The 25,664-nt window shown below is 41.0% G+C and overlaps 2 protein-coding genes across 2 annotated transcripts in view; one reads left to right on the top strand and one right to left on the bottom strand.

Annotated features, from left to right (window-relative positions):
• Window positions 1–18,811, bottom strand: part of Rip11 (Rab11 interacting protein) — a 76,038-nt gene extending 57,227 nt beyond the window's left edge. The window contains exons 1-2 of the mRNA XM_080280810.1: window positions 18,781–18,811; window positions 7,879–7,917 (exon numbers count right to left, since the gene is read on the bottom strand). Coding sequence (XP_080136936.1) covers window positions 7,879–7,917; window positions 18,781–18,811 — 70 coding nt within the window. The remainder of the gene's footprint in view (window positions 1–7,878; window positions 7,918–18,780) is intronic.
• A 1,785-nt stretch (window positions 18,812–20,596) lies between these two features.
• peng (Pumilio and CPL domain-containing protein penguin) lies at window positions 20,597–24,583 on the top strand. Its single transcript, XM_080280940.1, has 2 exons — window positions 20,597–20,737; window positions 22,486–24,583. Exons 1-2 carry the CDS (start codon window positions 20,659–20,661, stop codon window positions 24,180–24,182), a joined length of 1,776 nt encoding a protein of 591 aa, XP_080137066.1. The 5' UTR covers window positions 20,597–20,658; the 3' UTR covers window positions 24,183–24,583.
• Window positions 24,584–25,664: the final 1,081 nt, after the last annotated feature.

Below are 25,664 nucleotides of genomic sequence, written 5' to 3'. Positions count from 1 at the left end.
ACAGAGCTAGTGGAAGTTACGCGTTTAAGTACTGACTTTACAATCCTACACTAAACATTATGCATCATACCCTCTTCCACTAATACAAGGTTCTTTATTCTTAGCTTCTAATATATTCCTGGTTAAACAAAACAGTCTGGTGTTAGCCTGATTCTAGCACCTTAGTGGACCCATGGCACTAGCACGATTCTACACTGACTCTTAACACCACTGGCTCTGTTATCTTCTTTTTTGTTTTTTCTTGGAAAGAACAATGTTGCCGAATTCAGGCCTTTGGTTCCTTCTTCTTTGCATAAAAAAAAAAAATCAGTACCTTAACACATTCCCCTTTCATAGTATCACCTGGTATCGTTACTCTCTCTCTCTCTCTCTCTCACACACACACACACACACACACACACAACCACCTGCTACCTCTCTCTATCCTTCATTATTCCTCAACACGACTACCCACAAGGCACCACAAACAACTTCCTTCCCTTCTACTTCCCCTTACCTTACCTTCTCTCTTCTCTTTCCCTATCCCAGTTTCACATTTCTTCCTCCTTCCCTTCCTTTCCCTTTCTCTCGTTTCCTCTCTCCTTTCCTTTCCCTTTGTTGATTTCGTTTCTCCCTCTCTTCCCCCCTTTCCAAGTTTCATTTTTCTCCTTTCCCGATCCCTTATTCCATTTTCCCCCTTTCCTTCCCTCTCCATTCCTCAATTTCTCTTTCTGCTTTCTTACTTTCCATTCCCTTGCGTTTCTCTTCTCTGCCTTCCCTTCCCTTTTCTTCACTCCCCCTTCCTTTCTTGTTCCTTGTTTTCCTTGGCCCCATCTCGTATAATTTTGCTAACCATGTCAGTATGTGGGATTTTCTTAAGATGAAAGTAATCGTCTATTACGCTCAAGAAAAACGTACGTTAATGAAGACTACTTTTAAATATCTAAGAAAAGCGTCCTCTAAGCTAAGTAAAATCGTCTGGAAGTATAATTCATTCCTTAACTTGGCAGTGGTTTTCGTCCTTTTGCAGCCAGTTTCACGTTACTCAGTGGTAGAAATACGCCAATACCACGGCTCTACTACATCCTTTCCATACTGCTTCATCGTGACTAGCACCGTATTCTAGTATTACTCTCTCGTTACTGCCCCCTTTCCATACCACTTCATCGTGACTAGCACCATATTCTAATGTTAGTTCGTCACAGCTCAGCATTCAAGACGTAGGTACAGCAGATTTAGGACAAGTAAATGTGAGGAGAGCATAACAATAAATACGGTATGATACAAAAAAAAAAAAATGGAGCAGGGCCAAGTAATCACACAACCCCACATTCACAACGCACGTAAATGGGAGAAAAGCATACCAATAAATATGATACAGGTAAAAAAAAAAAAAAAAAAAGAGGGGGGAACAGTGCTAAGTACGGTACATCAAACAACCCCACAATCATTCACGAAAAAAAAAAAAAAGAATGAAAATACTGGAAATATTTTAAAATTCCCAGTTTTCAGGAAGCACGGAAAGCGGATGTATTGAAGACCGTAATTCCCGTTTTTCAGGCAGCAGGGAAAGCGGAAGTATACAAGACCGTTACGTTCCCGCCTGGAGTCAAATTTACTTCGCTGTTCTTTTGTTGTTCAGGTTGGATCTGGAGCAATGGGTAGGTTTTCTTTGGCCATTTCCCCCTGGAGGTGAGAAGTATTTTCCTCTCCCCTGGATTCCGTGCAAGGAGCAAAACTGGAGGGAAGGGATTCTCTCTCTCTCTCTCTCTCTCTCTCTCTCTCTCTCTCTGGGGAGGGGCTGTAATATCCTGGGCAAAGTTTTCTTTCGAATCAAAATGTGTGTGTGTGTGTGTGTGTGTGTGTTGAGGTTGGGTGAAATACCATGTGCTATATATAAACCAGCATTTCAATTTTTATAAACCTCACACACACACACACACACACACACACACACACACACACACACACACACACACACACACACACACACATCAACTGACAGAAACTTGGAATGCTAGGGTTTTAAGGACAAGATGGCTGTTTTTATATGATTTATATATCATTATGTATTACTGTTCTGTGTATGTACATAATTTATCCTCGTTATGCTTTTACTCTTGTACGGCGGCAATGATCTCTTGTTACCCATGATCTTTTAAATGTATTTCTCTCTCTCTCTCTCTCTCTCTCTGTCACACACACACACACACACACACACACACACACACACACACACACACACACACACACACACACACACACAATACCCTGAGAACAATACTGTAATATGCGTTCTGAAATGCAGATGTTACCATCATTTCCTAATAAAAAAAGAATCTCTGACTAAGGAGAGAGAGAGAGAGAGAGAGAGAGAGAGAGAGAGAGAGCCGGGGGGTGGGGAGCAAATACTAAGAAATTAAACAAGGAGCGGCGCCAAGGCACAGCAAACCCGTCCCCGGCAATCATTTTAGTGCTGACGTATAAACACAAGATATATAGTCAAAGATGTTAAATATCAGCTTTGGAGTAAATCGGGTGAAAACTGACGAGTTTATGTCCATTAGAAATTTCAGGCCCGACCCACCTTACATTGACCCCTCTACCGCTAACTTGGGGGTGATCCCCCTGATGTAATGAGGCATGTTATAGGTTGAAGATTTGAAAACTGTACCTTTAGGTTTTGGTTTCATGTCAAACTGACGAATTTGAAAGGAGTTATGGCGAAAAAACGATTTTAACCCGTCTCCGATTTTTTTACATTTTTTGGGCCGACAGCCTGGGTCTTGGCCCAATTTGGCTCAAAATTTAATCAGGTGATCAGAAGTTCATTACCCATCATCCCTGTAAATTTGGTCAAAATCGCACCAGTAGTTTTCGCGTTACGTTGTTAACTGACAGACAGACAAACCCAGTGAAAACAATACCCGTCTTACAGCAACTGCCTGCCTCCTCATTTGCCTGCGGGAAACCAGACATTCACCTACCCACCCACAAAATCCACCCAATTCACCTTCCTATCAATCCTGCCCACCTAGCCACCCACAAAGCCAACCCACCCCACCTACGCGGTCAGTGCCTTCGGATGGAACCAAGTTCAACTGATGTTTGGCAAACACACAATGCACCCGACCACCGATAACCTGGCATGCCTAAACGGGTTCCAAAACATACTTCCAACAACTGCACGAATGTCTTAGGCCCACCCAGCTCAATAACCTGCGAGACAATAATTATGATTCCGTTTCGCACTCCAATGTGAAAATCTTAAAGCACATTCCCTAGAAGCACCAGCGTGGGAAAATGGAATGACTTAGGACTTCAGTGCCCCCCCCCCCTCTCGTTCACCACAGCTGCGTTTTCCTCGTTTGGTTTCATTTGTCTGATCTAACTTCACTCTCGTATTCTACAATCTCATTTTGTTTTTTTCACTAGTTTTATCAATTCATCTATCTATCCATCTATATTTTTCTTGTCAGTTTCATCTTCCTCTTCACCCTCAAATTTTTCTTCTTCCCGTAACTCCATTTTACTTGTTTTATCTAGCTCTTCCCCTCACCATAATTATCTTTGTTTCATCACAGTCCCATCTAACTTCAGTATTTCGTCTAAACATTAACACTCAGACAATTACTAGTCTCCCCTAAGCTGGTTTAATTCGTGGATAGATTGTATTAATAAAATAGAAAAAGAAATAATCGTGATTAAATGCCAAAATAAACAAAATAAATCAACAATAAACATGTAAATAAATCACCTACACGCAGCAACGTGCAAAAAATAAATAACTAAATAAATAAATAAATCGCTGGCATGTAGCAACGAGCGCAAAATATAACCTAAAGTAACTTTATAGTTTCCTTTAGATGCGGATTAGCCTATGTCCTCTATTATCGCACCTCTCAAGAAGGAAAAGCCTGACACTCTCTCTCGGAAGTCAATAAAATATTGCAATAGGAAAACACAAATTTAACAAAACATGTATGGAACTTGTAAGTAGGATTCTCTCTCTCTCTCTCTCTCTCTCGGAAGAAAAGTCAACACAGTATTGCAATAAGAAAACATAATTTTAACAAAACATATGTATGGAACTTGTAAGCAGGAATCTCTCTCTCTCTCTCTCTCTCTCTCTCTCCCTCATTATTTCTCTGTGCGACGTGAGGTAAGAAAGTAAATGGCTACCGCACGTTCAAATTATGGTCACCGTTACAACCACGGCTAAACCCACTACCGTGTAATGAATCATCTCCCCGCTAATTACAACCTCGGAACCATCCACTCTACCTTCATTACACACTACTCACGGACGCACTGTGGAAGCTTTGTTGTGTGGTTGGCCCAAAATGAAACTTCCCTGCGTCAGGTGAGATTTGTATCCGGATTCACAAACTTACGATCTTTCAGTATGTGGTCATTTCTTCCAAATTATGCACCTCCCAACGTAGCCTACGCCCTGGAGCCTACACTCTTGGTGAGGCTAATAATAATAATAATAATAATAATAATAATAACTAATAATAATAAAATAACAATTAGAAAGCACTCACAGCGCATACCTGCGGATCCATGGATATATTTTATAGATTACAAAGGATCCAGATCCGCCCCCAAATTTAATCAATTGTTCCCTGACCCATGGTCCACTCTTCCACAAAATTTTACTGAAATTCATTACGAACTTCTGGAGATATTATACACAGGATTCTGATCTGGATCCGCCCCAAAGTTTAATAAACTCTTTCTTGGTCCATGGCCCAACCTTCCACCAAATTTTATTGAAATTCAGTGAGAACTTTTGGAGATATCGTCTAGACAAACAAATACGTTAATATATAACCTCCTCCAACTTTGCTGGTTGAGGTAATAACAGTAATAACAATAAGTGGAAGATGGATGGAAGGATGGATGTATATGACTTTTTTCAAAAATAACAAAAACCATGGAAATATTATGCAAACTTTTCCTTGTTCTTAAAGATAATAATAATAATAATAATAATAATAATAATAATGACAGTGACTGATCGTGTCTGCTTGTGAGGGTGGACGTGGGAATTCACGAACATACAATTAACTTCAGAGAACAAAAACTTCTCGCCTTTCCCTCGAGAAAAATATATATATATATATATATATATATATATATATATATATATATATATATATATATATATATATATATATATATATATATATATATATATATATATATATATATATATATATATATATATATATATATATATATAGTATGTAAGAATGGGTTACAATTTACATGTAGAGCGAGATGAATCATCATCATCATCATCATCATCATCCGGCAGGGTGAGGAGTAGCTATGTCCAGACAGCCCAAATTTGCCCAGTCCAATGGGCCATGCTTCCATTCACTCACCATTCAAGTTCCCGGAATCCTCGCTCTATCTGATACGCCGAAAACATTCAACATGTACTGTAGCTTCACATAACCGTATCCGTATCGTGAATAATAAGAAAGATGATACTGATCACGACTAGTAACGGTTGCAGTAACAGTAGTAGTAGTAGTAATATACAGCTCAAGGCTCAGAGTGAATGGGCTATAAAAAAGGTCTAATTTCCAATACTCACTTTAGCCCGAGGGCGTGTTGTGCATCTTATTGTGGCTAACAGAAGTAATATTCAGGCTTAGAGACCAGGATGAAGGCAATGGCCTATGTATTTCCCAAGACTAATAAAGCGTCTAGAAAACTGTAAGACAGTGGTAGATGTAGAAAGGATGGAGAATATGAGACTGAGTACGGGAGTGTAAGTGGGGTGGAGGGGGACGGGCAGGAGGAGGAGAGGGAGGGATGGAGTTAAATGGGGTGTGTGAGTTGGAAGGAGGGTAGCCAAACGGTAGAGGACAGGGATACGTGAAGGAGTTTTATTTGGGGCCACCCCTTATGGAATTAAGGTATCTGACGATAAGAAGATTGATAGATACACATAGCTAGGCGGATCATTGTCAAGGTAAGAAGTTAGCCCCGTCGAGGCTAGCATTCTATTCCAGTCAACCTCTGGCGATTTTATCGAGCTGTGAGTAGTCATACGCCTGGGAGTGTTAAACCAGCCGAGTAAATCACAGGAGTAAATAGTCATGAAGTTCTAAATACTGGAGTCATGCGCGGCCTTACGTGACAGGATTCAGACGAGTGGGTGAGTTATGGCGGGAAAGGGTACACACTTCCCACCGATAATGGCTGCATCCTCTACATCACAATAACAATACACCAACCCACACCACTGCACCGTTACATGGGCCAGCACACACACACACACACACACACACACACACACACACACACACACACACACACACACACACACACACGAAATATGGAGCACTGAACAGAAAATGGGCAAAATACGATGCAAAAAACTGAATATGGAGCACAATATGAATAACAAGTCTAATAATACTGAAGCACAAAGTGAAAAATTGCCAGAAAATAAAGAGCTCAGTAAAGAAAACATTTAGCACAAAACTGGAAATCGACTCTTTCCTCTTCCTTCTGCCTATGGGTGACTCTACACTGAGTGACAAGCCAAATGGTTTCCTGTACACCAGGAAACCATTTATTACATTGGGTGGTAACCATATACCGGTAACCAAATTACGGCAGCTAGTGGCTTAGTGGGTAATTAAGGTGCTCAAAACGGATTGAGCAGGCGAAGGTTTATATCCAAGGGATGGCTGGGGTTTACTGCTCACGTAATGCCACTCAGGGATGAGTGAGGCTGGTCACTCTCATCTGAAATGTCAGACCAATTTGCCTAGTCCCGGGTTCCTACGATCCTCATGGGGCAACGTAGGATTGGATGATGAATGAATGAAATGAAAGAAAAGAACACGAAGAGCACAAAGTAAAAAAATATCAGTCCAAAACAACACATACATTTCAATTTCTAAGACTGTTGAATAATAATAATAATAATAATAATAATAATAATAATAATAATACGAGAAAAGGCTGCAATCAAGGTGACTCCCTCTACCCTTTACTGCAGTAGATCCTTGAACATTCATTCCCTAGTACTACTACCATTACTATTACCATTACCAACCATCCGCTATTCCTTTAACTGTTAAGTAGGTAACAGGGGAAACGATTAACAATACTGCACCACACCCACTCAACCTTACCGTTTTAATGGCCCAATAATAACATGGTGGCACAAATTATAGGCATTATAATTTACTGGCAAAATATAGCGGCAGTACTAAAGACACTACTACTGTACTATTACTACTAGCTACAGTAAAAACTTAAAACTAGGTTACAGGAAAACGTGCAATAATAATAGTAATAATCATCATCATCATCATAAACCTGTGTTGCCCCATGAGGAGCGTAGGAGCCCAGGACTAGGCAAGTTGGTCCTGACATTCAAGATGAGAGTGACCAGCCTCACGCTTCCCTGAGTGGCAGTACGTGAGCAATAAACCCCAACCATCCCTTGGATATAAACCTGCACAGGCTAAATCCGATTGGAGCGCCTTAATTATCCACTAAACTACCAGGCGCCATAATTTGGTTGGTTGGTTACCACCCAGCATAGGAAATGGTTTCCTGGTGTACAGGCTTGTCACTCAGTGTAGAGTCACCCATAGGCAGAAGAAAGAGTTAAGAAGGAAGGAAACAAAGACAGAAGTGGGAGCGCAGTCTCCCGTACGCATAAGGAAGAGGAAAGAATGAAGGAAAGACAGAAGAGGACGGAAAGAAAGAGAGAAAGAAGGGAGGAAAGGGCAGTCACCAGCAGCACTACATCGAGTGAGTGGATGGTGAGTGCCCCCTCCTACCACTAAATAATAATAATAATAATAATAATAATAAATAATTCCGCACCATTGTCACAAACAAACTGAAAATGATACTCACCATTTTTTCCTTTATAGTTGAGATTTCTGGCCCTTTGTACTGAAAATGAAAGAAAAGTACAATTGAAATGAACAATCAACATTACAATCATACTTAAAGCTTATCACTAGGAAATATATTAATTTTGCTTATCAATATACTGTACTTGTTAAAGTTACTTTTTTATTACAATACTTTACCTTGTTGTATTAAGGGTATGTAGCCTATACTTTTTTTTTTCTTTACTAACTAGGCCTAAACTTCCATCACTTCATCTTGAATAATGAGTTGTATCATGAGATAAACACTAAAATATGACGCTAGTAATGAAAAAGTGCTATCAAAAGGATGCTGAGCCGTAATACTATCATTCTACCAGTGAGCTACGTGAATTACGTTGCAAAAGGGAAACAAAATCTGTGAAAAGAGTACAGTAAGTTACTCTTGAAACTACCCATAATTCTGTAAAGACCATCAATGAAACATTAATTAAGCACAATAGTTGCAATAAATGATACTGGTATGAACACTTTACTGGGGTAAAGCCTATACTCAGGATTACCTAATCGCTGATCAAAATTAATACGCTACTTTCAGTATGACATTGGGAACACGTCTTTCGTACAGAAAGTTGTTGAACCAAGATAACAAATGTCCTTCTTACTGGGGGGGGGGGGAGTAGAAACGGACATCAAAGTTAGCACCTTAAAAAGTTTCTGAGAGCTTGAAAATAAAATAGGCTACAGCAGATATAATGGTAAATAAATACCCTCTCCCTCTCTCTCTCTCTCTCTCTCTCTCAAGGTCTGCCTGGCTACATGAAATGAGAGGAAATAACCTGACAGGTACTTGGTTTGGTGGGCTACTTGATATATGGCCACCTTCAGCTGACACCCACCCACTCTATCACATACACAGTATACCCCTTCTTGAGAGAGAGAGAGAGAGAGAGAGAGAGAGAGAGAGAGAGAGAGAGAGAGAGAGAGAGAAATGGGAGAAATGGCGTTCCCCCGAGCTAGACCCTGTATTGGATCATCATAGCCCCGCTAGGTTACAGGAGCGCGCTACCACTCCCGGCACGGCAGTCCCGGGAGAGGCTCGAACTCGCAATCCCCCGATTACGAGCTTGATGCCCTACCACTGAGCCACCGTGCCCCCAGAGAGAGAGAGAGAGAGAGAGAGAGAGAGAATCCCAGCTTAAGCAACCATACTCCACTCCTTAACCACCAATGGCACTCCCTATCGAGAAAAAAAGGGGGGGGGGAATTAGATATGACTATCCCTGTGTGTTTTGGAGTCTCCCCAGTAACTCTTCCCTCCCACTCGAATTCTTTAAGTCATGTTGTTTCTGTTCTCTCCGCAGAGGAGTGTTGATAAAAAAATATCAGGTAAATAAATACAGGTACTGTACATAAAATACAGCATCATCATTATCTCTGATACCTTGCTCAACCCCGGGAACCCTCTGACAGGATGGCTACGACAATCACCTCCAGATAAACCTACTTTATCCTCATATGCTTTACACTCTCTCTCTCTCAATGTTAAACATTTTAAGACGATACCATTTCTTGTACAGTTTACAGGAACAATTCACTATGATACCGTTTCTAGTACAGTTAAGAAAAACTTCAAACTACCAGGAAATTGTCTTTGTTCTGTAAGAAACCCTGGGCATGATTTCATTTCAACTAATGATAAAGCTAAAAGGATACGTAATGTCTCAAAGTTTTACAAACCGGAGAAAATGAGATCCAGTCCTAAGGTCTCATCATTGCAGAGAAATTAAACCCAGTGTCATTCATTTCTAGGCCAAGTACTTACAGCTCACTTCTAATGCAACAACTGTTCCAAATATTTCACTAAAATGACACCTTATAAATTTTATTCTTGCTACCATCAAATTTTTTTATCCAGCTTCTGAGATTAGCGAAGGGATTATAAACTCCTTTATCCCCCCTCACTATCAGCTGTACCCAAAAAGGTCTAGATGACTGTAATTATCTGGAAGTGGCAAGAATAAATACAGCATCATTTTAATGAATGGGTACCGGTATTTGGAACTGTCACATTATGCACTGTAGTACAATTCATATTTTTAATCACATTCCTATCAATGCCAGATTTTATTCAGCATGGCTGCTGGAAACCTCATGTACTTAAGGGGTTAATAACATCCCTAATAACTCCTTTCATACAAGTCATATTTTGCAATTCAAAAGGTAGCATCAGCACCATATATGAGAAAATATGGCATTATTCCATTGGATGATGAGTGCTCACTCATGCTGAGATCAGAGGCTGAGGTATCGTACAAAGGTTGGAGAGGGTGGATGTGGAGTGTACAAAAACATGAACAGTCAGATTCCATGCTGCCACGCAGCTGGAGAAATGGGGTGTGGCTGGGAGAGACTTGTCTATCTATCTATCTATTGCCAGACGCCTCAATCCCGTTTGGGGTGGCCACAAACAAATCGCCTCCAAGTCGCCCTGTCCCCCGCCATTTCACTGCCCTGCTCCCAACTCACACCCCACCTCTCTCATATATCTCTCCACCGCATCCCTCCATCTCATCCTCGGCCTTCCCCTCCCTCTTCCCCCCTCCACCTCACTCACATACACTCTCTTCGTCAGTCTTTCCCCCTCCATCCTCTCCACATGGCCAAACCACCTCAGTGTGTTCCTCATAACGCTTCCTATCACATCCACATCAACACCACAACGCTCCTTTATATCCTCATTCGTCAGCCTGTCTCTCCACGTGACTCCACAGGCTCCTCTTAAATAACTCATTTCCACTGCTCTCACTCTTGACTTGTGTCCTTCCAACAACGTCCAAGCTTCACTTCCATACATTAGAGTTGGTATCACAATACTGTCATGTAGTAACTTTTTCACTTCCATGCTCACTTCCCTGTTTCTTATCACTGCTTTCAAAGAACCAGCAACCTTTCTTCCCTGCTGTACCCTTTCAAGCACTTCACCCTCCAAACCTCCATCCTTACTCATCACACTGCCCAAGTACTTAAACCTACTCACATTTTCCAATTCCTCACCATCCAACCTCGCTGTACATTCACTTACTTCACCTCACTCAAAGACCATCACTTTACTCTTCCCTACATTCACCTTTAGATTCCGTTTCTTACACACTCTCCCAAACACATCCACCAAGCCTTCCAGCTCCCCTTCGTCTTCACTCAACAACACAGTATCATCTGCAAACAACAGTACAGGGAGTTTCCAAACACTATCCTCTCTCACCAGGGCCACTCCAACATCCACTACCCTACCTTGTACCTCTTTTATTACCCCATCCATATACAGATTGAACAACCATGGAGACATGACACATCCCTGTTTCAACCCAACCTTCAAAGAGAAAAATTCACTTAGTTCACCATCCACACGCACTGCAGCCTTAGCACCATCATACGTACTCTTCACAGCATTCAACAACTTCCCATCTACTCCATATATTCTTAATACTTTCCACAATCCTTGTCTATCCATCTTGTCATATGCTTTCTCCAAATCCATGAAAGCCACATACAACTTCTTTCCCTTCTCTAGACACTTTTCCACTAAAGATCTAAGAATGAATATCTGATCTACACAACCTTTTCCCTTCCTAAAGCCTCCCTGTTCTTCTCCAACTAATTCCTCTGTTCTTTCTCTAACTCTGTCAATAAGTATCCTACCATACACTTTTCCTATTATACTAAGAAGACAAATGCCCATATGATTACCACACACTTCTTTTTCCCCTGTTCCTTTGTACAAGGGAATAATTATACCCAACCTCCAATCCTCCGGGACTCCACCCTCCTCCCAGGCCAATCAGCACATCTTTCACATCCATTCTACTACAGTACTATCTCTCCCCCATGCTTCAGCATTTCACCACACACTCCATCAATTCCTGGGGCTTTCCCCAATTTAACTTTCTTCATTGCTTCCACAACTTCTATCCTACTGATTTCTTCCTGTCTTCTCACCTCCCTCCTCCTCCCAGCCATTCCCCAGCCACTTATACTCACATTACTTCCATCCTCTATGTTCAACAATTCCTTAAAGTGTTCTCTCCATCTGCTCACTTTTTCTCCCTTCTCGACTAGTAATCTACCATTTTTATCTTTCACTCCCCTGCTAACCTCACTTCCACCCTGTCTTACTCTCTTCACCTCTTTCCAGAACATTTTCTTACAGTCCCTCCACTTTACACTCAAATTCCTTCCAAATTCCTCATCTACTCTCTTCTTACTCTCTCTTACTAATCTTTTCACCTCTCTCTTTCTTTCTACATATAGCTCTCTCTTCCACCTCTCAACTTCTTCCACGCCCCTATTTCTCATCCATTCATTGTATGCTTTCTTCTTTTGTGCCACAGCCTGTCTCACCTCTTGTCCACCATGCTGTTCCTTGCACCCCCCTCCGTCTCACTGTTTACTCATTGATTCTGTAACCTGTTAAATGACCAGCACACTGATGGTCAAGTGCTGAGAATGCTCCAACCAGAGCGACATCCTTGCAAAAGTCTGATTCCCAAAGGAGACTTGTTTTTTCCCTTATCACTTCTAATGCCATTAGGGATATAAGCTGGCTATCTACCTTGAAATATATATACTGTACCGGGGCTTATCCTCATGTCCCTTATATCTCTAAAGGGGTCATGTGGGATTGGCTATTACTGGGAGAGAGCTCAATCATATTCAGATCCAAGAGGCAAGGTAGAAAGGCTGGGGAAAAGTTGAATAAAAAACAGATGGCCAGGTTCCTGGCTACCATGTAGCTTTAGAAAAGGGGTGGGGTGGGGAAGGGTGGGACTCCGTACTGTATATCTATCTATCTATCTATTGCCAGACGCCTCAATCCCGTTTGGGGTGGCCACAAACAAATCGCCTCCAAGTTGCCCTGTCCCCTGCCATTTCACTGCCCTGCTCCCAACTCACACCCCCCTCTCTACTGTATATCTAATGCATTATATACAGTACTAGCATTTTTGTGAGTAACTGACACACTATTATAGGTCATCACTATGCCTGATGCAGTACATATGTTTAGTACCAGGACAGGTATTTCCATCATCATCCTTCCTATCTAACTACAGTAACTAGATATTTTTAAATTACTGGTGCCATACAGTAATCTCTACATGATACTGCAATATACAATTAATGACTACTGTACAGTCTAATGTGTAGTGTTTAATATAACCTTTACACTATTTACTCTCCACAACAAAAGCAACTGATGTAAAGCTTAATGAGTATGGTACTGTGCAAAAACTGGGTTACCATACTTGCAAACTATGAGTGCAGTACAATGGTACTGTGCAAAAACTGGGTTACCATACTTGCAAACTATGAGTGCAGTACAATATATATGATTTGGTTTAAGTACAGGGTACTGTGGTTACTGGTCTGTCAGCAAATAAAATGTGGTTAGCCTTCATCCCTTTCACTATGAGGCACTTTTAATGGCTAGTACTGTATTAAAGAAATGTATTTAGTTTAAGAGAGATTTCCCCAGGTAAATGAGGCAAAAACTACTGTGGTACATTTTGACCAACTCCCTCACCAGCACGAATTATCATGTATAAAATTCACATAATGGTACTTTTAGAAGATGACATTCAGCTTAGAGGGGACCTCTTAAACTCATGGGGTTAAGATATCTTAATCTCCGATACACCAATCACTGGTAGTCAAAACTGTACCTGTAGTTACATGAATGCAGTAGCTAAACAGGCCAATGAAGTCCATGTACCAAAACAATATCTCTTATCACAATGACACCAGATCACCAGTACAGTCAGTAAGTAATACATTAATATCATTGGCATATGTATACTGCAGTTTCTAGTGGAAAACTGTATGGTGGTTCTCAATTCAAAGCACATGATGCATTACTGTACCAGTACTGAGTAAACAGGGAATACCAACTCTGTACTTTACATCAAACACCAAAGATTCTGTTACACAAATAGTTTTATTATAGCTACAGTGTATGCAATATTTATTTACAGGAATTCACCAGTGGTGACCATCATCCACTCACTTGATGTAGTGCTGCTTACTTCTTCCTTAGCCTTTATCATTCTTTTTCTGTGCCTGCCCTCCTCTCTTCCTATTTCTCCCATCTTTCCCATCACTTCTTATTGCTTTTCTTTCCTTTACAGGTGGCTTTACATTGAGTGACAAGCCAAATGGTTTCCTGTAAGCCAAGAAACCATTTCCAACGCTGGGTGGTAACCATATAACCAAACCATACGTGCTCCCTATGTGTCAACAAGTGGGTTGGTGGAGGGTTAGTGCCCCTCCCTGTAAAACAAATAACTCAAAATCAAATGGCCACCCCTTATGGGATTATGGCATCTGGCAATAGATAGACAGATAGACATTATAAGTAAGGTTCTCCTTGCATTTACTGCCAAAACAGAGCATACCAGTATCCACTGTTCTGGTGTACAGGCCACTCCTACACTGGATAAATCATCTGGCAGTAACCTGAATAAAACATTTAACATTTCTACCATTGTTGGAGTTCAAAGAGGTTACTATTAACCCTTATACCACAAAAGGCAACTCCTAAACTGAATAAAACTATCTGGTGGTTGCTAAAACAACTAATACCATATGTGAAGCTTTGCTTTTTAACAAGTAGCTATAATGCTACTTTATCACACTTTTAACAACCATGACTACATTCATTTAACTTGGTCTAAAACTGTCATCTTTCCATCTTCAGTCCTGAGTTGTAACAACTGATTTGGACTAGAATATGATGGTGGTCACAAAGATGTGCTACCAAAAGGATGAAGAGCTGTAGCAATACCCAGTTCCGCCACTGAGTTACATGATATAAGCCACAATAGGACGAAGCTCAGGGTCAGGCTAAGGTGAAAGAACTATAACTGATTATGCTTCTAACAAACATGGCTACATTAGGATTTAGATGGCTGCTTAGGTATGGTGGCAGGCCATAATCACTAGTTCAAAAATGAATGAAATTAAGAAAATGTACACTCATGTCTTACTGGGTATTGGAGATGAATTGTACTGTAGCTACACAAATTTTTATTTTACTTCAAGAACAAAGTGGAACTAGGGTTCTTCACATCAATGGAACCATGAAAATTTGTAACCAAGTTTTTTTCCTGACAAAGATAATGAAGGTAATGGAGAGAGTCCTAGAAGGTATGATTAGAGAAAGAATGAACAATGATGACATGCAGTTTAGGTTATGCAAGGAAAGGGTCCACTGACGCCATTTATACTATATACAGTATATTCTTTGTTCGGCATTCAGAAAAAATAAGGTACAGTATATGGTATAAGAAAAAAAAAAGCGATTTGTACTTTGTTTCTGGCTTGGAGAAAGCCTTTGACAGAATCCCTTGGGAGGTGGTGAAGAGGACATTGAGAAAGATTGAGATTGAGGAGTTGGCAGGTCAGGGTGTTATGGTTAAGTGGGTGCTCCCACCCAGGTAGGAGTGAATCGAGCTTTGAGCTACCAGTATATATGTGTGTGCTCGCACCCAGGTAAGAGTGAATGGTGATTTGAGTGATGAGTTTTCTGTGAATGTTGGTGTGCATCTGGGGTCAGTCTTCAGCCCCTTGTTGTTAATCATGGTACTTGAAGCCCTCTCACATGACTTCAGAAATGGACTTCTGTTGGAGATGTTGTATGGAAATTATTTGGTGTTGATTCCAAAGAAGAATGGGAGGCGAATATACTTTAGGTAGTGGAGAGATGGTATGGGACACAAAGGCTTGGGAGTAAATGCAGATAAACAAAGATGATGGTATCTAGGGTTAATGGCGGTAGTGTCAAAAAAGTGGGAGAGTGGCCATGTATGATTTGCCACAAGGGTGTGGGAAGTACAGCAATTCCATCTTGTGCACTGTTTGAGATAAATAGGTGCACAAGAGCTGTGCTGTTAGAGGTAGACTGCAAGATAATGCTGATTTCAAGTGTGCTGTGTGTCTGGGAAAGCATGTGAAGATAGTCAGACATTAAAGGATTGATCTTGCTGTTGAGTCTCGAGTGTGTGGGAGAGTTTTGTTATCTAGGAGACATGTTAAGTGCTCAAGGCTAGGCTGGAGTCTGTGGCTAGAATGAGGAGTGGTTGGAAAAAGTTCAGGGAGCTGTTGCCTCTCCTTACAAAGAGGGGGCTCTCCCTCCGTGCTAAAGGATCCTTGTATGCGGCATGTGTTAGGAGTGTAATGCTGTATGGTAGTGAGACCTGAGCAGTAAAGGAAGAGGATATTCGCAGGCCCAAACGTACAGAATTGACAATGGATGTGCTGTGCATCCTTGAGTGCAAGGCCTGGAGGGGGCTAGGTTTACGATGGAAGAGTTAAGAAGTAGGATGAGGCTGGAGTGTACTGGTGTTGTGATGAGGAGGAGTAGATTGAAGTGGTTTAGGCATGTGGTGGAAGGGGGATGACAACTGAATGCAGAAAGTGAGAAGTGTTAACGTCAAGGGTAGGGTTGCAAAATGTAAACTAAAAAAGACCTGGGATGAAGTCACTGAGCATGACCTCAGAGATAGGGGACTGAATACAGAGGCTGCCGGAGATCGAGCAGCATGGACAGCCGACATTAAGTGACCAAGGTCGATGCATGCAAGCATGTTGGAGCCTTTAAAAACAAAACTGATACTATCATCTGTACATGATATGCAGAAAATCTGCATAAATAGCCTATAGGCTATCATTAATGACAAACTAAACACACACACAATGTCAAGATGTTTACAACTGACAATAAAGAACACACAGTGATGGAAAAACTGCCGAAGAAAGTTTCTTAGTGAGACTGATGTTAATGTTCGTAGGAGAAGACCACATGTGGTGTAGAACATACATGGTAATATACTGTATACAAAGTACAGTAGTAGAGAAGAGAGTGAGAAAAAAAATAATAACAAAGCAGCCTTAATCAGCTTTTTAATGATCTGCAGATTTCCTAGAGATGATGATGATGAAAAGCACCATGCATTCATACTTTATTATCATTATGCATGTTGGAGCCATTAAAAACAAAATTATTATTCTTTCTATCAGTAATTACTGTAGTTTACCAAGAACTGTTTACCAAAAAACTGCTGAATCAAGATAGGCTAATGTTTTAAAATCTAGAAAAACAAATACTGTACAGAACAAAAATAAAGATGTGATTCTCAAAAAAAAAAAAAAAAAAAAAAAAAAAAAAAAAAAAACTCAAAGCTGATGGATGCAAATAAATAGGGCTCCATTACAATACCAAAGTCCTGTTTCCTACAACAGCAATATACAACAGAACAAAACAAAAAGGCTAAACCTTTCCTACCCGTATTACGTAATTATGGTATCTTGACAAATGTTACTAAAAACAATGATTGGTACTTGACTACATGGGCCCATGTCTCCCAAATTTCCTATTTAAATGACAGTTTCACAGATTTATTACAATACAGTAGGTTAAGTTAGCAGTTTTGGTCTAATAGGAGTTGGGAGCTTCCAACATTAGGTTTATTGACAATCTTGGGTGGGTAAAAACATAGAAGGTCTCAGGGGAAAAGTCCCCAGTTAGGGTAGGTTAGCTTGATGAGACTATTGGTAAAGAAGCTGTCAGGAGTGTCCTGGCTGCTTCTTTTTTCATCATTCATTGCCAGACGCAATGTATCCCGAACGGGGTCGCCAAGGGCTTAGAGTTAATTGTTTTACAGGGAGGGGCACTAATCCTCCACCAACCCCACTTGACACATAGGGAGAACATTATGCCAACAGCATCTGGTGTCCCCAGGTGGTCACCCATCCAAGTACTAACCAGACCCAACGTTGCTTTAAATACCATAAAATATGCAAAATATGCTCATTCTATATACGCTTTGTAGTCTAAAATCAACAAGCAGTGGTGGGTGACAGAGCGACTTGGAGGCGTTTTGTCTGCGGCCACCCTTTGCGGGATTAGGACGTCGGGCTATATATAGATAGATAGATAGTTTCCTGCTTTGCCTATGTACTACAAATACTTTCCTTAAGAATGAGAATTTAAGAAGGCAGTTTGAACTGTGGTGCCCGTGCAGCAGTTTTATCAAACAATGAATTCTCAAGCAAAAATAATTTTACTGGACTAGAGCTTTGGAAAAGAAATTGGAATACTATTAAAAACCTTCAAATATTATTTCTGCATGCTCATGAGCAAAACAGCTTCCTGTAACAGTATAGACTACAAGCAAAGGCTGGCAAACATGGATCTGGCTTTCATCGTAAGAAAAATGTCAGAAAATCTGCATTTTTGGACAGTCAAAGTTATTCTGATTTTATTTCTAACCTAATCTAGCCTTACCCAACTAAGTTAACCCAGTTAAACTAGCCTAACTGATCAAATCTACCTACCCTACCAGATAAGCTAACCTAACTAAATTAGCTTAACCTAACTAGCCTAAACAGAGGGTGTGACTGTCCAAAACTGTAATAATCCCAAAACTTCTACTTACAGTATACAGTACTGTACTGTGAATCTGAACTAACAACCGTACCTTACAACCCAAAACAATCTATTAATATTCAACTCTTCAAACTGCCAGTAATTATGACTCCCATAAAGATAAACAAACTATACTAAGTAGAATATGTATGATCTGCATCATAAAATGACTGTGATACACCTTATGGAAATTAATAATGCGGGGAATCTTGCGAAATGAGGTCAAGGGTCAAGTTCACTATCAAAAGTTAGCACCCTCATTAAACCATTGTATTTCCATTAAACAATCATACTCACTCGTCACAAGGGCACTAAAAACTCTAGCTTTAAATGTGAAATGCGTCATGACAGAACAATAGCCACCTCTTAACCCTGTGAGGTAACTAACGGTGATATGAACACCTGAGAAAGTGACTCACTAATCACTTTCCAGCATTTACTTACCTGTAACCTGTAGGTGGGTTGGCTGCCACATTTTCTCCTTAATACACCCTCAGCCACTGTTATGTTATCAAAAATATTATGCTATCTCTGTAATATCCCCGCCAGTGTTTAAAAGCAGATAAAAGTTTCACACCACCTAACTAACAGCCTTGCCTGTGGCTCACTGCAGCTCCAGCGGCACGGAGTCTCCACCTCACAACCACCCAACCTTCATCCTCTACAGATGCCAAAAGTTTTTTCTTTCTAGTATATCCTTCGCCATTTGTTATATTTTTCTTTGTAATTTTAACACCAATTACATTCTATTTTGTGAACATCTAATTCTACTGCTGACATCCTGTAATTCTTTATCCAGTTATTTCAGTAATGCGTAGGGAACCTTATTTAATGTTTACTTGGCATCTATTCATACCTGAGCGAATCAGTTGCCAGTTTTACTAAACCTGCTTTAAATCTGACTTTATGCGTCCTTAATCTACATTATTGGTAGTCTTTCCTTGTGGCCTTCGTTACAATCGCAACAAGGGCGGAGAAGATAAACCCATTTTTTAATCCTCTCAGTCCTCTGTTCATATACATTGCTCCTCTCCAGATTTGTTTATTTTGAGTGACAGAGAGAAGCAAGGACCAGTTATGAAAATACAGCACGCATAAACCCCACGAAAGCGAAAAATCGGTATTCCTGGAGTTTCGGACAGTCACACCCTTCATATAGGCTAGTTAGGTTAGGTTATCTGATAGGGTAGTTAGGTTAACTTAGTTGGGTATGGTTATATTATAGGTTATATCATAGGTTAAAAATCAGAATGACCTTGACTGTCCCAAAATGCAAATTTAACGGGAAATCATATTCTAGAATACAGTACCCCCAGCATCCGTTCCTATCATTCATTTTCTCTCATCTCGGGGGCAGGGAGTCTCAGTGGCAGAGCGTCGGACTCGAGACCGGGGGTCGTGAGTGCCTCGCCGGTAGCTGCCATGCCGGGAGGGGTAGCGCCCTCCCGTCACCTTGCAGGGCTGTATGATATAATAATAAAGTCAAGCTCGGGGGAACATTTCCTTTTCCCTGAGGTCATTTCAGCCCAGGGGCCAGTACACAAGAGAACAAAGGAAAGAAAGCAACAGCCCTAATGTTTTTTTTTTTTTTTTTCAATGCTATTTGGTAAAGGTGGGTGCAGACGCCCACAGATTCTAAGCAGATGCCCTCGTTGCTCATCTAGGTATCATTATCCTGAGATGGTAGCCACTGCATTATAGGTTACCAGTTACTTCATTTAAGGTTAGGTGTTTCCCCAAGTACTCCTTTTACTTACCAACCCACGAAAGGTGGATGGACACCTGAGTCGAGTGATGCCAGCAACCGACACCAAAATTCGAAACCTGACGTTAACGGATCCAAGGTCTAAAAAGATATCTTTAGACCTAGTACTCGTTTTACTTACCAACCCACGAAAGGTGGATGGACACCTGAGTCGAGTGATGCCAGAAACCGACACCAAAATTCGAAACCTGACGTTAACGGATCCAAGGTCTAAAAAGATATCTTTAGACCTTGAACGGACCGGCAGCTTCGCAGTCAACAATCCTCAACTCGGCAGCGCTGAATAAAGAAAAATTACGTAGTGTACCCATAAATACAATTTTCTCTGTTTGTTGTTATTTCCACTGTAATACGTTGATAGACTAGCTGATATTTTCTAAAGTCATTCAGATACATTAAATACATATTTTCATAGAAAATAATAAATATTGACTAAGTATTCTTCAAAATATTCAACTTGGTGAAAATACTGACGCTGCGGCTTACCTCTCACCCAAAACACAAACACGCCGTCGCCTCTTTACCTTGCTGTTTGGGTGGCGTTGTTTCACTAAGGCATGATGGAACTCAAGCCACCAAAAACTAAAGACGGCAGGACACCAGAGGACTATGTGGCGCCACTAGAAACTGTTGCAGGTGATATATAGAACTTTTCTTAGCCAGAACTGGACAATACAGGACTATAATTTTAGGTTTAACGGAACCCGTTTCATTGGAGGGCTCGGAAGGAGCAGTTTTGGGAATTGAGTTGTGGATGAGTGGAACATTTACTGAACACAGATATACATTCTCCGAGTATATATCTGTGACAGTCAAGAGGGCAATGGAAATGAGTTTGATGTTACCGTACATGGAGACAGACTGACCAATGTGGTGAAGGAGCGTTTTGGTGTGGATGTGGAAATACCTTGAGGTAGTTTGGCCATGTGGAGAGAGAGAGAGACTAATGAGGAAAGTGTATGTGAGTGAGGTGGAGGGAAGGAGAGGGAGGGGGAACAGGATGAGATGGAGGGATGGAGTGGAAAGGTGTGTGTGAGTTGGGTGGAGGGTAGTGAAATGGCAGGGGACAGGATAACATTGAGGCGATTTGTTCATGGCCACCACTAAAGAGATTAAAATGGGAGAAATGGAGTTCCCCCGAGCTAAGCCCTGTATTAGACTATATAGCCCCGCTAGGGTTACAGGAGGGAGCTACCCCTCCCGGCACGGCAGCCCGGGCGAGGCTCGAACTTGCAATCCCCCGATCACAAGTCCAGCGCGCTACCACTGTGCTACCGCGCCCCCCACTAAAGAGATTAAGACATCTGGCTATAAATAGATAAACCCCTTTTAATTAGTGACATCTTTTTATAGTGTATTGTTCATGACTACATGCGGGTAATTTTTACTCACTTAAGCTGGAGGGACTAGATATAACTCACATTTAACCTTTAAGGACAAGATACTGGTGTCTTTCCATGTAGCATAATAAAAAGAAAAAATTGTGTTAGGAGGGTTCATGATTGAACCCATTCAGTCTAGTCAGTATACTGGTATTATTCATTTCATTCTTTGCTACCTCCAATTTCATTCAGGTCAGGGGATATGTGTACTGTAGCACTAAAGGGATTAATGGAGACTTTTAATATTTTTCTATGAAATGTGTAAGGCTGAATTGTATCTGGAGTTAGAGTAAAACAATGAATACTTCATCGGATTGAATGGGTTGAGTATCAGATGTTACCCGTGCCCCATGTGAACAACACTAAATTTGCCACAACTCCACTTTACCTCTTCACTCTCGTCCATTACTACGAAGTCTACACATGGTGACAGTGTGCACTGTGGGTAGAGCAGCTATGGCATCCACCTGAAAGCCAAACCTCCTCATATTTCCCTGTAGATGTTTTGTTCTTGCTATAATCAGATTTTGTTTTGTGGCAGGAGGGAATAGATAAAGTATTTGTTAACCTTTTCACTGCAGAGATACTTCCTAAGATGAATAAAGTCATGTGGAGGTAGCAGGATTAGGTTGAGACATCATTGTTGTGCAGGGGTTAACTTTCAACAAATACTATTGTATTGTACATTCTTATAAAAAAAAAAAATCCAGCTTTAGAGAGAATGATAAGCATTAGATATAGTGGTAGTCTTCACCAACCTTTGAACTTTGAAAGAGTTCTCCCAATATAAACATAGCTACTGGTAATGAAAAATATGTTCTCAGGTTGGAGATCAGAAAAAAATATATTACTGTACATGGTTCTTAAGTGATTTTTTAACCCTTTCACTGTGATGATGTATTACTGCCTTTTTATCTTTGGTACCGTACCACAAGATGATCAGTAGGCTTTTCATAGAAGCTTACCAGTATTTCGATATAGTTGTCTTTTCCTTTATTGCAGCTGACCCAATTTATGTCCAGAAACTTCTGAGCAAATATGGCCAAAAGGGTAGAAAAAGGACACCTGAGGAAAGCCTCGGCCCAGTGAAGCAAGACTGGAAGAAGCTGAAGGAGGATAAGAAGGAGCTGAAACGGAAGCGGAAGGAGAGGGCAGTAGGCGGCAACGAGCGCTATGTCTTGGGTGTGAAGGCCAAGAAGGTGTGGGAGGAGCTGCGGCAAGGGAACTGCAAGAAGGAACGCAAGCAGCAGCTGTGCCAGGAGCTCCATTCACTGGTGCAGGGAAAGGTGAAGTCTCTGATATTTGCACATGACACAGTTAGGGTCATAGAGACACTCGTGGCTGCTGGTGGCGAGAAGTATCGCACTTTGGTCTTTGAGGAAATTAAAGATGAATTAGTCAGTATCTCGAAAAAGGAATATGCCCGATTCTTGGTGCTTAAAATCTTGAGGTACGGGACCCGACCACAAAAAGATCATGTTATTGCTTCTCTTAAAGGTAAAGTAGCACAACTGATGAAACATAAGATAGCAAATGATGTGGTAGAGCTTAGTTATAATGATTATGCCAATGCTAAGCAGCGGTCCATGATGATGCAGGAGTTCTATGGTCCCCAGTTTAGACTTTTTCATGAAGATGACATCAGGTGTTTAGATGATGCTCTTAAAAAGTACCCGGAGAAGAAAGAGTACATTCTGAAGGATCTGCGTAAAGCCCTACAGCCAATAATTGACAAAGGGGTGTTTACAAATACAATGGTGCACACACTACTACGAGATTTTCTCAGTCACTGTTCGGCGCCTGACCGTGCTGGGATTATCGAGGCCTTGAAGGAGGGTCTGGCACCCATTATTCACACAAGAGATGGGGCTAGAGTGGCCATGATCTGTCTGTGGCATGGTACCACGAAAGAACGAAAGACCATCCTCAAGTCATTCCGAACGCACTTTGTCAAGATCGCCAAAGAGGAACATGGGCATATGGTGTTGTTGGCAGCATTTGACTGTATGGATGACACCCAGTTCATGAAGAAGGTAGTGCTGTCAGAATTGATGGATGAATTAGATGAACTGGTTGGATCCGACTCTGGCCTGCGAGTGCTGAGGTATTTGGTGGCACCTCGTTCGCCCACCTTCTTCCAGCCCCCTGTTGTGGCTGTTCTCGCTCAGGGTGATGGCAACGAACACAGCAAAAAGGACAAGGACATCAGACAGCGAGAGTTACAGGAATATGTCAGTATGCCCATCCTTAGATTGCTGTTGGGCAATATTGGTGCCTGGGCTGTCAACACCAACTGGACACTCTTCATAGGAGCAGCACTGCGGACTTTAGATGGACCTGAGAGAATAACTATCTTCCATAAGTTGGGTGAGATGCTTGCCCATCCCTACGCACCAGGCATTGAGGGACATATACTCGAATTGGCACACAGCACAAAAATGCTGACCTACATCATTAAATGTGACCAGGAACGTCACAAGGCCGGCAAGCCAACTTTCAGTGACGTAGTTCTTAAAACTGTAGGTGAAGAAGCCATCAGCTGGCTGGGGTCTAATCGAGGGTGCTTCCTTTTGGTATCCATGATGGAGACAGAGGTGCCAGAGGTTGTGTTTAAGGTGAAACAGCTCATCATGCCACAGAAATCAAAACTGACCAATATGAGTTATAAAGGGGCAGAGGTGTTAGTAAAGAAATTGTAGACTGTAATAAAGGGGCAGAGATGTTGTTAAAGAAACTATAGACTAATAAAGGGGCAGAGGTGTTATTAAAGGAAGTTTACTCCACAGACAGTTTTTCAAAATTGTAATGTTTTTCATTGCAGTATGGTACTTTAAATTTGAAAACATATACCGTTCAGCAGCATACAGCCTGTTTTGTGTATACTGTATTAATATTATTAAATACCCGGTATAAAACAAACATGAAAGCATATCTTCAGGCCCACAGTCTCTGATCGCAGGTAATACATAGGAGACAGTTAATGAAGGGTAGGGGAAGAGAAATGTGAAAACTTGTTGATCCAGTCATTACCTGCATCTCACATTGTTAACTGTGCAGTTATAAAGGCTGTCTTTGGCAAATATCTTGTACTGTATTAAAAAGTGGCTCTTTGCTTTGTCATATAAGTATATAATTATATAATAAATTTATATAATTCATTGTTTTATCAGCATTAATTTGCATAGTTTTGTATCTGAACTGCTTTTTGTAATGAAAACATGCAAAAGCTGTTGCAGCATCTATGGTATACATGAATCTAGAAAATGTTTCATAAACGAGTTTTTTACAGGTGTTAATGAGTGGTGTGGATGGAAAGCTGTGTAATGCTAAAGGGGGAAAAAGAAAAAAAAGTGAAACAAGGAATATTTGATGGACATCCAAGTGTGTGGTTTAGTTTTGGAGTTGGAGTGAGATTTGGGTGTTCCCCCTACTGTCCTGTTCTGGACCAGATCCACCCATGTGTCCATGGAAAATATGATTATGCCACTCACTTGATGTAGTGCAACTTTGAGTGTCTGCCCTTTCCTCTCTTCCTTCCTCTTCTGTCTTTCTTTCCTCTTCTTTCTGCTTACGGGTGGCTTTATACTACCTCTTCTGTCTTCTTTCCATCACTTTTTCTTCTTCTTTCCCCCTGTGGGTGACTGTACACTGAGTGACAAACCAAATGGTTTTCTGTACACCAGGAAACCATTTACTGCACTGGGTTGTAACCATATAACCAAAGTATGGCGCCTGGTGGTTCAGTGGGTAATCAAGGTGCTCTAGTCGGATTGGGCTTGTGTAGGTTTATATCCAAGAGGTGGTTAGGGTTTATTGTTCACATAATGCCACTAAGGGAGGAGTGAGGCTGGTCACTCATCTTAAATGTCAGGACCAACTTGCCTAGCCCCTGGCTGCACCTGCGCTCCTCATGGGGCAGCATAGGATTGGATGATGGATGAATGGAAGATTACGATGACAATGATAATGCCCTAAGTTCAGCAGACTTTTGATATTCATGTTACAGTATAGTTAAAAAAAAAAAAAAAAAAAAATGTAAAATACTGAACTCATTATCTTTGTGGTACCATATACTATTCATGGATATTGTTACATGTCACCTGGATAGTTAAGATTTCATTAAAAGCAAGATCTTGTAACAGGTAGCACTGTGGCATCTTGTTGAAACGTCAATCTTAACC

The sequence above is a fragment of the Coenobita brevimanus genome, chromosome 86 (assembly GCF_032717465.1).
Source record: "Coenobita brevimanus isolate Jiangsu-jjx chromosome 86, ASM3271746v2, whole genome shotgun sequence".
Classification (NCBI taxonomy): domain Eukaryota; kingdom Metazoa; phylum Arthropoda; class Malacostraca; order Decapoda; family Coenobitidae; genus Coenobita; species Coenobita brevimanus.
This window is presented reverse-complemented; position numbering and strand designations above follow the sequence as displayed.

Excerpts from the sequence above, each read along its gene's own strand:
- peng (XM_080280940.1), top strand. The coding sequence starts at position 20,659 with ATGATGGAACTCAAGCCACCAAAAACTAAAGACGGCAGGACACCAGAG. Across the intron at positions 20,738-22,485 it reads GCCACTAGAAACTGTTGCAG|CTGACCCAATTTATGTCCAG; the intron begins GTGATATATAGA and ends CCTTTATTGCAG.